Source organism: Mastigoproctus giganteus, chromosome 9 (assembly GCF_048544385.1).
Source record: "Mastigoproctus giganteus isolate SK-2022 chromosome 9, ASM4854438v1, whole genome shotgun sequence".
In the NCBI taxonomy this organism is placed as follows: Eukaryota; Metazoa; Arthropoda; class Arachnida; order Uropygi; family Thelyphonidae; genus Mastigoproctus; species Mastigoproctus giganteus.
Window position 1 is genome coordinate 150,615,724 of NC_143583.1, and position 13,651 is coordinate 150,629,374.

General features: G+C 37.4%; 1 protein-coding gene across 3 annotated transcripts in view; it reads left to right on the forward strand.

Annotated features, from left to right (window-relative positions):
- The window catches only part of GrlHz (Gustatory receptor-like Holozoa), a 235,172-nt gene that overhangs the window by 147,082 nt on the left and 74,439 nt on the right, over positions 1-13,651 (forward strand). For all 3 annotated transcript variants that reach the window (XM_090381276.1, XM_090381277.1, XM_090381278.1), the window contains exon 7: positions 4,244-4,363. In XM_090381276.1, coding sequence (XP_090237402.1) covers positions 4,244-4,363 — 120 coding nt within the window. The remainder of the gene's footprint in view (positions 1-4,243; positions 4,364-13,651) is intronic.

A 13,651-nucleotide genomic window follows, 5' to 3' on the forward strand; every position in this document is an offset into this window, starting at 1 on the left:
TTGTGCTGTTCAATCATGATTGCCTGGCTCTTCAAGTGGTCTGATATTGTCTTGGTTATGCAGCTGGTCGGGATGTTACATCATTGGGAGACAGGTGATCAGCCTGTTAAAGAGTTAAAAGTGGAGAAACAGAATGCACACTTGCAGTATATTTTGCAAGTGTGGAATTCCAGAATAAATGATCCATGGTTGGATGAAAGAGGAAGAAAAATTATGTTCATTCATGGACCCTGTCAAAAATGAAGTAGGCCTCCAAAGAAAGAAAACTAGACTTTGTGAAAAACAGTGGTGTGGACCAGTGCTTGTATAAGTGGTTTCTACAGAAGCACAATGAAAGAGTACCAATAAATGGTACTCTTTTAAAGCACAGGCAGTAAAATTTCATAAGCTACTTGGTGGCGATGATGATACATTTAAAACTTCTGAAGGGTCGCTTTGGAGATGGAAGGCTCATCATGGGATATCCCAGGTTAGTTCTTGTAGGCCAATCTGCATTTGGTAACTTTACAGCAGCAGAAGCATTTCCTGAATTTTTGCATAATGTGATTCAAAATGAAGAGTTCACAGGTGAACAACTGTGACAAAACAGTGTGGTACTATAAACTTCTCCCTGACAATTTACTGCATATTAAAAAGACACCCAAAAAAGTGGGCATGAAAACTAACAAAGAGAGAATTACTGTTACCGTATGCAAAGAAGACTGTAAATCACAAGACAAAGCAATTGTTCATTGGTAAAAGTCAAAGAAAGTCCCTAGTGTTTTAAGCATGTTAACACGAAATCTCTACTTATGATTTATAAAAATAGCTCCAACGCTTGAATGACGAGTGATATTTTGGGTTGTTAAGGACACTACTGACGCTATGCTGCTGCAACAGGATCTGGGAAGGTTGAACAGATGGGCTGAGAGGTGGCAAATGAAGTTTAACATTGACAAATGTAAAGTACTACATATGGGAAACAGTAACCCCAGAGCAACGTATCAACTCGGATGTGCGGAAATTTGCCTTTAGCCAGCGGGTGGTTGGTGGGTGGAACAGACTTCCATCCCTTGTCGTGGAAGTTGATAGCCTAAATAAGTTTAAGGCTCAGCTGGACAGGTATTTCGAACGAACAGAGGGGTGAAGTGGAAGTGGTTATTTTTATTTATTTATGTTACTTTTTTTTTTTTTTTTTGGCTGATGCTGCATAAGCTTGCTTTCTTGCATCAAATGCCTCTACTAATGCTAAATGCTAATGCTAACTCTGCAGTACTACACTGACAGTGGTGGAGAATGAAAAGGACCTGGGGATAATTGTGCAGGCAGATATGAAGTTCTCTGAGCAGTGCAGACGAGCTGCAAGAGTAGCTCATGGTGTCTTGTCAATGATAAAGAGGAATTTTTCTAGCAGGGATAAGGAGGTGATTATTCCCTTGTATAAGGCAATGGTTAGGCCACATCTTGAGTACTGTATACAGGTCTAGAGGCCTCATTTCAGGAAGGATGTGGAGCTGCTGGAACGGGTACAGAGAAGGGCAACAAGATTAGTGAATGGAACAAAGGGTTGCTCTTACGAAGAAAGGCTTAAGTTTTGCAAATTACAGAGTCTGGAGACTAGGCACCGGAGAGGTGATCTGATAGAGGTGTATAAGGCTTTGAATGGTTTGAGCATGCTCAATGCCAATGGGATTCTTCATCTTGCTCAGAATAATCAGCTCAGAGGGCATAAATTCAAATTGAGGAAGGACGGATGTCGGAGCGGAAATTTGCCTTTGGCCAGCGGGTGGTTGGTTGGTGGAACCGACTTCCATCACTTGTTGTTGAAGTTAATAGCCTAAACAAATTTAAAGCTCAATTGGACAGGTATTTCGAACGAACGGAGGGGTGAAATGGGAGTGGTGTGTGTTTTTTTTTTTTTTTTTTTTTTGGCTGATGCTGAATAAGCTTGCTTTCTTGCATCATATGCCTCTACTAATGCTAATGCTAATTTTTGCTTCCTGGTTTGAAAGTGAGTTTGTACTATTGTTGAGATTCCACTTTCTTTCCAAAAATACTTGAAGAAAAGGCTTTGTAAGTGTTGGATCGCTGCCCAACTCATCCTGCTGATGTCCTGAAATTAAAAGATAGAAAGATCAGAGTTGTATTTCTGACAAGGAACACAACTGTACTAATTCAGACCATGGATCAGAGTTATTGAGCCTTCAAAGTCTACTATCATAGAGAGCTACTTGGTGTTGTGAATTCAGAAATTCAAATTCTAGTATTTCTGAAAACATTAATACTGAAAGACGCATACAACACTAGATTACTGTGGAAGAAATTAAGCTCAGCAGCAACTGAAAGCTGCCGATAAAAATGTATTGGAAAAGATATGACATCACTAATAATAACCTTGAATAAGAAGTTGTTCCAGAACAAGAAATAAAGGCTACTTGTAAAGTACCTTGTTGCAGTCTTGGAGCAAATGACCTGGCTGCTTGGATTGAAGTGGATGCAGAAGCTATAGTTGCACATTACCCTAGTGAGGAAGAAATTGCAGCCTTTCTGAACAGAAAGACATTCAACAAACAGAAGGCCAGTGACACAGGGAGTAAATAATATGAAGATAATGTGGATGATTAGTTTAAGGAAAAAAACACCAGAAATTAGCCAAGTGCTTGAAAACATTAATGAAATGATGACATGGTTAGAATGTCAGAGTGTTAGTGAACATATTCCTTTATTGCTATTACTATTAAGAATTATATAATGAAAAAATGCCGCCATCAGTTCAAGCAAACTAAATTACATGGATATTTCAGCATGGATGTAAAATGTAAAGGGAATGATATAACCCTTAATACTTTGTCTTTTAGTCTGTATACTTATAAATAAAATATTAGTAAATAAAGTATTTATTTACTAAGTAAAGTGGGAAAAATTAGTAAAATTTTTCGGCTCTAACTTGCTTTGCTTATAATGTGGGTATTAAAGTTGTCTCCTGACACCAGCAGGTGTCAGGAGACAACTTTATATTGAGGTTGCACTGTATTTTTAAAACACTTTGTGACATTTTCAGTGTACTATAATTTTATTCCTGCTTCAAGTAACTTCTATTGTCATAACCTAGAATCAACAATGTTTACTTGCTCTTTAGATGTTTAAATCACAAACTAAATCATTAAACTCTTCTTGCTTAAGTCCACTGTGTTTTAATTTTCTGGTTGGTAGCCGAAATCTGCTCAAGTGGACAGTACAGCAAAGTCTGCAACACATGAATCTTTGCTGTATTCATTACTTTTTCCTTTATCCCATATTTTTGGGGATCTGGTATTGTCAGGTCTTCATTATATGGAACAGGACTTATTGTAAATATTATATTAGGATATTTGATGCTTGCTTTTTTTGGACATCCCTGATATTTTTGTCATGCAGAAACAACAATCAGCAATGTACTTATGTGGTTCTCTTTACACGCAATAGGAACAACTAAAGGCATAATTAAAAGTATGCCTTTTAATTTAGCCACATCCTCAGATTTGTGGTAATACAGCACATACACGGAGCCCATGTTTTGTCCTGATTGTCAATCAGGCAACCAAAGTACAAAGAAATAATATGCAATTGTAATAAAACTGTAGATTTTCTTCAGAGTTTTTGTAAACTGTCCACACACACACACACACACACACACACCAGAAATTGCCAGGGTAAATAAGACACTTTCTTTTACTCGCATTACAATTGTCTTTCCATTACTGAGAGGTTGAACATATTAACCCTCCCTGACAATGATGACATCTAATGAGTACATGCAAACATTATTATTTGCCAGTAATATAACAGATCACTATCATATCTACTTCCCACAACTGTAGTGTGATATGTATTAAGGGTAAACACAAAAAACCTGTGTATGTAGAAATTGTGATTGTGATTTAGAAGATAATTTAAGAATTATCTTCTAAATCCACACACAAAAATTTGACTGTAAACAGCTGATATTTCAGCAGAGGTAAAAATAATGTTGGCCAATGTTATTATAGTGATATTATAGTATAACAGATTTAGATAACATAATGATATTATTATCATTAGACTTAATGTCTTAAAGATATTTTTATATTTCAAAATTAAAGGTGGAGGGGTATTGGATCTCACTATGATTATCCTTCATATGCTCAGGAGGAAAAAGGAATTACAGTAACCAAACGGTTATATTTAAATTATATTACATTTAATATAATTTAAACCTAATAAATGTGTTCTCTTTTATTTTTAGATGGTTTTTAGCAATTGGTATGTGTTGGTTTTTGGTCTCTCTTGGAGCTCAAATTGCTCATTTAATCAGTGAGCAGAGTGATGTTAAAGGAGGTATAAGTTTTACTTGGTTAGCATCTGAGTAAGTATTTTATATTATCATTGTATGCCATTTTTTAATATTTAGTATTTTAATAATGTGTGTGTCACTTCCCTTTTTATTGTTATAGTATTACTTGATACCTAATATTTTTCACCAGTCTTTTCGTTATCTCAATTTTCATTTTTTCAGTTTTCACTGTTTTCTATCGAGGTAACTCATTATTAACCTTTCTTCTGATTGTTTAAATCACAGTGCTAGTGTTTCATTATGCTTGTGTATTATTTCATTCATTCATATGTGTGTGTATATTATAAATAACGATGATTTTTGCTAATCTGCTGTGTAATACCAAGTAATGAGCAGCATCGTATTAAGTGAAATGGAGAATGAAAAAGACCTGGGGGTAATTGTGCAGTCAGATATGAAGTTCTCTGAGCAGTGCAGATGGGCTGCCAGAGCAGGTCATGGAGTTTTGTCAGTGATATATAAGAATATAAGAATTTTGCAGAGACATGGAGGTGATTATCCCTTTGTATAAGGCAGTGGTCAGGCCACACCTTGAGTACTGTATACAGGTCTGGAGGCCTCATTTTAGGTAGGATGTAGAGTTGCTAGAATGAGTACAGAGAAGTGAGGGGAACAAAGGGGAGCACTTATGAAGAAAGGCTCAAGTTCTGCAAGTTGCAGCATCTGGAGGAGGTGCCTCCGTAGCCAGGTGGGAAGGAGCAGCAGTGCGTAGCACACGCTTCTTGATTAGACCGGGGTTCGAGCCCGTCACCACCAAATACGGAGGATGTGGAAAGGTCAGGGAATGACCACCGCATATTCCTGGAGCAAAATGGCCTTAGTTGCTAATGCTCCTAAAAACCAAATAACAACAACAACAACAACAGCATCTGGAGGCTAGGCACCTGTGAGGTGATCTGATTGAGGTGTATAAGGCCTTTAATGGTTTGAGCAGGCTGAATGCTGACAGGTACTTCCGCTTGCTCAGACTTAGAACCTGAGGGGGCATAGATTCAAATTGAGGAAAGACAGTTGTAGAATTGATGTGCAGAAGTTTGCCTTTAGCCAACAGGTAGCTGATTGCTGGAACAGACTTCCATCTGTTGTTGTGGAAATTGATAGCTTAAATAAATTTAAGGCTGAACTAGACAAACATTTGAAGTGACCGAATGTGGGAAATGGGAAGGGTGTTTTTTTTTTTTTTTTTTTTGGCTGATGCTGTATGAGCTTGCTTTCTTGAATCATATGCCTCGACTAATGCTAAAGTGTTATAAGCTTTTTTTTTTTCAAAAATTAACACAACTAAATTTGTGATGCCTTTTGGAAGTTGTTAGTCATAAACCGAACCTTAGTCTGGTACCAGTTGGAACCAGTAAACTTTAAGAGGGGCAGGGGAGAAAGGGCATATGCACTCTCTTAACCAAAAATTCGAAATTAAAGAAAAAGAATGCAGGAGGCATTTTGCTTCTCTATTCTCTCAAGGTGTTTCAGTGCACAAAGAGCTAACTGAAAGACAATATCTCCAGAAAAAACAGCGATTTTGTTCAGTGGCATAACTATGCCAATGCAGCCGCATTTGGGCCCGAGCTTGAAAGGGGCCTATGAAATTTGGAAGACAGATTCATTTCTCAAGACAATTAACGAATTTCATTAGTATACAAGTCTTTTTTAAAATTAAATGTAACACATTTTTATCAGCACAGCGTCTGGCCTTCCGAGTATTGTTTTGACTGTGCCATGCTTATAGAAATAGTAACAAATAAAAGATAGTCATGAAATATTCAGCAAAACCAGTGCCAAATACAGATATACATCACATCTGATTTTATTCTAGTGTTAAATTTATTTTACATTTTTTGTGTATGTGGGTAGATGGTTTTATTTTTTACAATACACAAATTTGTCATATAACAGCCTTGCTATGACCAGTGTTGTCATTTTAGTGCCTTAGATTTGTCCCCCCCCCCCTTTTTTTGTTTATCTGAAAAGGAAAACTACAAGGACTCCGAATGAGTTATTACTATGCTAACCAGAGACACATCTAAATTGCTGATCCTTTGAACCTTGCATATATCCATGCACTCTGTAAGTGACTGGTGCATTGGGAGGAACCTTTCTTGTAATTAGTGTTTATCCCATGGTGTTCAGAGAGTGAATTAAACAATGACAAGGAAGAGTAAAACATCTACTTCAGTCACCCCAAAATTAGTGTGTCTCAATCACAGAAGTTGTCTGCCCAACATGTTATTCCAAAGCATGCAGTTTCATTAAATTTTGAGGTTCATTTGCCATTTTCACAACAACATTCTACCCTTGTCAATTGCTTTCTTTCTATACAGCCAACAGGACTGGACTTTGTCACTTTTAATACATTTTATAACCGTTTTAAATATATCTGTTCTGTTTTCGCTTGTGGTGGGAAATTTTGTTGCAAAGTTACTCGAAATAGAAACTGGGGAAACGAGAGTGGGAAACAAAACAGAAAAATTCAGCAAATCACAGATATTTTCATTTTTATTTATTGGCAGAGAAAGAAAGTTCTGCAGCTGTTATCAAGCATCATGTACTATTGTGTGATTCTACATTTTCAAGTGTTTTCAGGTTTCTCAGAGCACGAAAAAAATTCACCCATTACCATTATACAACCATTCTTTTCTGACCTGTGATAGAAAGGCTGAAAATGTAAGTAAATTTATTATTCCGATTTATCATTAGTTTACATCAGTGGTGTCTAACCTATGGCACGCAGGCCGGATACAGCCCTAGAATAATTTTTATAAAGCCCACTCGGCCATGAAAATGGATACTTTGTTCAGATTAACATATGTTTGAGAGCAAATATTTTCATGCACAAAATCAAATAAATATTTAAAAAGAAACAGAATAACAGATGAGCATCTTCAATCAGTATTGAGAATTGCAAAATTTCAACCAAATTTTGAACAATTATCTAAAAATATCTAGCCTCGGTAATCTCATTAAATGTTAAGTTTTGTTCAGTAAATGCTATTGTGTATTGTACTTAATAAAATTTTCGAATATTTTCAATTTTGAGTGTATCATTATATTATTTCACAGAACGATTTGTAATTTTATTACTCTTATGTCAGTAATTTTTTTTTTATTATTGAAAATTTGTTGCTGGATCATTTACAGATTGGAGAAATATTGTAATATGAATTTCCACCAATCACTCAGAACTCTTCTTCAGCTTCCTTTCTTTGAAATTCGACTTTATGCAGTCTAACTTTCCTAATACTGAGGGTCGCTTTATGCTGGTTCACTTTTCGAATTACTGGAGTAGACTGCCCAAAACATAGATGCAATAACTTAAATCGTTTCTGCACACAAACCACTGTTCTGAATAGGTTTAACAGTGTTGACAAAAACTTGTCCTTTTTCGTTTGTAATGATTCAATTACTTTTAGCAGGTAACTAATTATTATTATTATTTTTTTTTTTTTTTTGGCTTATGAATTTTCATATTAAACTACCACAGGCCCCCGTTATAACACTGTTCGCTTTACGCTGATTTGCTATAACGCTGTTTTATATTATAACCCATATCTGACTATAACGCTGTCACAGATCACTATAACGCTCTTTTATAGATTGCATTTTTGCCATACTTAACGAAATCGTTTCATTTGATGGAGTCGATAGCTTGAAAATTAATACCAAAACAGCATTAAAACGTTTCCCACGCCGAGAAAATTTTCTCGCACGCTAATTTAATTGCAGTACAGTGACTTGTTACGTAGTTCTGAGAGCAACATTTTAAAAAATGATCAAGTATATTGCTTGTAATATTTGCGTTATATGCATTTATCCGAAGTCTAGTCATCACTCAGTACCGTATTAGACATCGTGCGAAATGGACAGTTTACTTGAACATTGTATCATAATTAATGCAACCAATGCAGTTACATTTTCGAAGAGTTAATAATGGCTGATAAGAATGAAAAAGCAACAACGTCTGAGCGCAGTACGAAGACTATAAATGTAAGAAAAAGACTGAATTTGAAAATTAAATTAGACGTTTTGAAGCGAATCGATTCTGGTCAAAGACAAGCGGATGTGTGCCATAATTTAGGACTTGAAAGTTTAACTGTAAGAACAATTATAAAAAAAAATTAAGAATTAATTTTAGCAGCGGGAAAGATAGTTGTTCCACTGCAAGAAACTAGGGCTAGGCCGGCTATTAGGATTGAAATGGAAAGACTTTAACTAATTTTATTGAAGATAATATCCAATGCAGAATTCAATTAAGTTAAATATTATTAAAAAAGAAAGAGAGAGAGAGATTAGCCAATATAATGATCTGAAGAAAACTCACCTATATAAAAAAAAAAAAAAAAAAATGTGGAACCATTTAAAACTAGTAAGGGCTGGTTGAATAGATTTAAAATCCAGGGAGAAGCCGCAAGTGCAGATTACAGAGCCGAAACTTTCAAAAAAGAACTTGTATTATTGAAGAGGGGTATTATGTGTTATACTTCTCAACAAGTTTTTAACATACATAAAGCAGGACTTTTGTGGAAACGAATGCCTAAAAGAAGTTTCATATTGAAAGAACAAAAAACCATGCCAGGTTTCAAAGCGGCGAAGGATCGGTTGACTTTATTGTTGGGTGGTAACGCTGCGGGGGATTTAAAATTAATACCCCTTTTAGTTTATTTGGAAGAGGGCCAAAGTTCAACCCAAAATCCACACATTTTTCTTGATTAAATTCATCAATTAAATTAAATCAATTTAGATCAATTAAATTAAATCAATTTAGATCAATTAAATTCATGATTTTAATTGGAATTTTAAGTTTAATTTTATACGTAAGTAGTTACCACATAATTATACGTATGTAATGCAGAATATTTTATATGTACAAATATTTGAATATTAAATATTTTGACCGACATTTGTGCATCTTTTCATTACCGTTGATTATTTATTAGGAAATATCCTATGGCACGGACCGCAACTCACAAATACATATGTTACCTTTTGGGAATGTGGCGCTCGCTTAGCGCGGATTCACTTACTGCTCTGTTTTTACGGAACGAATTATCAGCGTTAAGCGGGGGTCACCTGTATAGTGTGTAATTTTGCCCCTTTTTGAAAATGAGCAAAAAATATAGTCAACACTTTCGTGATCAGTGGCTCAAAGAAGCTAAATATAAGAACTGCTCTGCAAATTAGACTGATTATTTAAAATGTTTTTGTAAATATTGTAAATGCATTCTGACAGCTGAATTAAGTGATATTGAAAGACATCGTAATATAAACAAAGCACAAGAAAGCTGAAGATCCCTTTAGTTTTCAGCATCAGAGAGTATTGCCATTCAAGAAAATTGGCTATACAGAACGTGAAACGACAGAAAGTAGCATAGCATTTTTCATAGCTGTGCAGGGCGATATGGAGGTTTTGTGGGGCCTAAAGCTTATACAATTTTTGGGGCCTCTCTTTAAGAAAAAGAATGCAAAATTTCTTTGTATTTTTCTTAAAGTTGGTGGCCACTCAAAGTCTCCAACACCACCCAACATGACAGTGTGATGAAGGGGAACTTGGAATGGAAAGAGACTGCAGTGTTAACCAGTTGTGGTTAAAATATCTTACTTTTGCAAAATCTTGCAAAAACATATGACCATGGGACATATTGCTAGGGGCCCCCTGAAGCTTCATTAACTTCACTGTAAATCTGCCTCTGCATGTACTTCTATTATTCTTTCCTTTTATAATTTTCTTATATATTTCATAAACTTGTTTGTTCCATGTGGTATATTGCCAAATGTTTGTAAATAATATAACATTTTTTGATTAATAAGTATTATTATTCACATGTTTTCCTAATATTCAAATAAAGATAATAAAACATTATGTGCATGTATAAGTGTTCCTAAGTCTATCTAAAAAAAACATTCAAACACTTGGTCCTATGCCCCCCTTACGATGGTACCTTGATACGCCAATGGTGTAGGGTATGCTCATTTAAAATAGTTGTGAGGAATACATATTGATTGCATATTCAGAAAAACTCATTGAATTAATAATATAATTTTTTCTCCATTTATTTTATACCTTTCTGTGTTTACATGAAAATTTGGATTCTTCTTCTTCTTTGGATGCTATCTCCTTATTGGAGGTTGACGATCACTATGCTGTACCTCTTTCTGTCTTGGGTGAGATGAAAAAGATCCTCAGCTGATCTGCCTGTCTAGCTGCAGATGTTTTTCAGCCATGAAAATTTCCTCCTCCTCCCCACTCCTCTTTCCCTCTATTATTACTTGGAGCAGGAATAACTGCCTTCTCTTCACTAAATTCAACAATTCATGTTTTCTTCCAGCTCTTTTCAAGACTTCAATATTGGTGATTTTGTCTAACCAAGATATTTTTAGCAGGCATCTGTAGATCCACATTTCGAAGGCCAATATTTTGTTCATGCTAGATGTTTTCAAAGTCCAGGTTTCAACTCCGTATAATAGTATAAACCACACATAGCATCTAACAAATTTCAGTCTGATTGGCAGATCTAGAGCATTGTTACACAGCAGTATTCTATATTTTGTGAAGGCATTTCTTGCAACCCCTATTCTTGCCTTTATTTCCTGATCTAGATCAGCATTTAGTGAACCAGCAAGATATTTAAAATGAGTCACTCTATCTGTTAGAGCTCCATTCAATAAAAGCTGACTTGGCTTATTGGAGTTTTACTGACGGTCATGAATTTAGTCTTGTTGACATTGATTCTTAGACCCATATCATTGCATTTGTCATTAATATAGTCCAAAAGTAGTTGAACGTCTTCTGTATTTTCTATGAATATAGCAGTATCGTATGTTATTTATCAGCTGACCATTTATTTTTATTCCTTCTTTCCTTTCCCACAATGCATTTTGGAAAATGACTTCAGAATAGATGTTAAATAGCATGGGTGAGAGAATGCAACCATTCCTTACCCATCTTTTCATATTGATCTCGTTAGTTTCACCCTCTTCAACACTTACAGTGGCTGATTGATTCTAGTAAATTTCTTTGATTTTACATTCATATGGAATGTGTGCCCAGTCTTCACTCTCGCTGCATGTGCAGTTTGGATCATCAGTCAGTCCTAAGGAAGTGAGGTTTGCCTTTAGGGAGCCGTAACCTGTCAGAATGTAGGTGTTGTATAGAGTCCAGAGGCAAACCATTTTGGTGGCTTTGGACTAACCATTGCCACGTATGGCAGAAACCTTTTGGTGACAGCACCTTGGGTTTACCTGCTCCCAATTATTTGTCTTGTGGAGTCTTGTGGTAATTTTCTTCCTTTCAGCCTTGATGTTATTGGCTGTGTCCAGGGCTATCCCCAGAAATTCTGTAGGTGTGCCCTTCCTGAGTCTATAGTATAATCCTCTTTTGGCAATTTCCAATACAGTAGGAGAGCACCAGCCAGCACCTGCAGTGCCAGTGTGCTCACAGTGCAACATGCCCTGGTAATAGTGAGTAGGATTGTTCTTTGTATCATTTCAAAATTGTTCCTGTTTCTGACTATGGCCATACGAATGAACCATGCACTGGCTCCATAGGTGATCACCTGTAAGAAGACTGCTCTGTAGATGATTGCCAGGATCCTTCTTTTGGGCCCCCATTCTGTTTTACCGATCCTGAAAATCACAACTGTGTAATTTCTCACTTTTTTTTTGACAGATATGCCATCTGGAGATAGAAGCAGGGCTTGTAGTGGAGGGTATATGTAGGTATACACCATATACTCTCTGGATTTTTTTAGGTGAATAGCACATACTTCTGGTTTTTGAAAGACTTGAAATAAACCAGATATATATATATATACAGGGTGATTCACTACTAGTGCGACAAACTTGCAGGAGGTGTAGGGGGCAGAAAGACGAATCGGAATCACATAGCATTGCAGGGTCCGAAATGGCTTTGTCATGTGGGAGGTCGCGTGAACAAAGAAGCAAAGAAAAAGAACAGAAACAGCAACTCGTTAGTGTAACAGAAATCATTTTAATGACAAGTTTTACATTGGCAAAAAACCATGCTACAGAAGGTGTTCGAAAGTTCGACCAGAAGCAGTCACACAGGCTTCACAGCGCCACCGCATGGAATCCCTAACGTTCTGGAAGATTCCTGGCGTGTCTCGAATCTCCCCAGCAGCTACAGAGATGCGAGCGACGAGGTCTTCAACTGAATCAACGGGGGTCTCGTACACCAATGTCTTCATTTGATCCCAGCAGAAGTCCAGGTATGATAGGTCCGGTGATCTAGCAGGCCAATGAACCGGACCACCACAACCTATCCAATGCTGTCCAAATGTAACGTTTAGGTGTTGGCAGACATCATTGGTGTAATGTGGGGGAGCCCCATCATTCTGGAACCACATCGAGCAGCGCAACGACTCAGGAACATGTGCTTCTTCAATAAATTCAGGCAGGACTTGCTGTAGAAAGATCAAGTATGCCCTACCGTCCAGACGAGGGGGCCAGAAGGTACGGTCCAATGAGGTGGTCTCCAACAATGCCGGCCCAAACATTGACAGAGAAACGGCATTGAGTTGCACGTGTTCGCGTACCATGCGGGTTCTCCAAAGCTCACAAATGGGCATTATGTTGATTGAAGGTTCCCTCTCTTGTGAAACTTGCCTCATCCATGCACAATACGGACACAGCAAATGCGCTGTCTGCCGCACTCTGTTGAAGAAACCAAGTAGCAAAAGTCCTCCGGAGTGGATAATCCACAGGCTCCAATGATTGGACGCGTTGCAGATGGCATTAACTCATTTGGTTTGTTGACAGTATCCTCCATACAGTGGATTGGGAAATATCTAATCGTTGGCCTATCGCTCGAGTACTCGTACTTGGATTACCTTCTGCAAGACGTAGGACATTCTCCTCGTTGTCTGGCGTCCTCGTCATTCGCTCTCGATTCATGGTACCTCTCGTGAAACAACCAGTCTCACGTAACCTTCTCTGTACACGTGCGAAAATCATATGATGAGGAGCACGCCTGTGCGGGAAACGTTCCTGGTACAAGCCCAGAGCGACGCGCCCATTACAGTCCGCAGCTCCATACGTGAGGTGCATATCGGCCAGTTCAACGTTTGAATACTCGTCCATCCTACTGCCTCGGGAACCGGTTCGCAAATGCTGACTTCCAGCGGGATCGCTGTTCATGCGACCTCCCGTTCAACGTCCTCTACCGCATGACAAAGGCATTTCGAACCCTGCAGTGCTATGTGATTCTGATTCATCTTTGTGCCCCCTACACCTCCTGCAAGTTTGTCGCACTGGTAGTGAATCACCCTGTATATATACACGGGTATACCC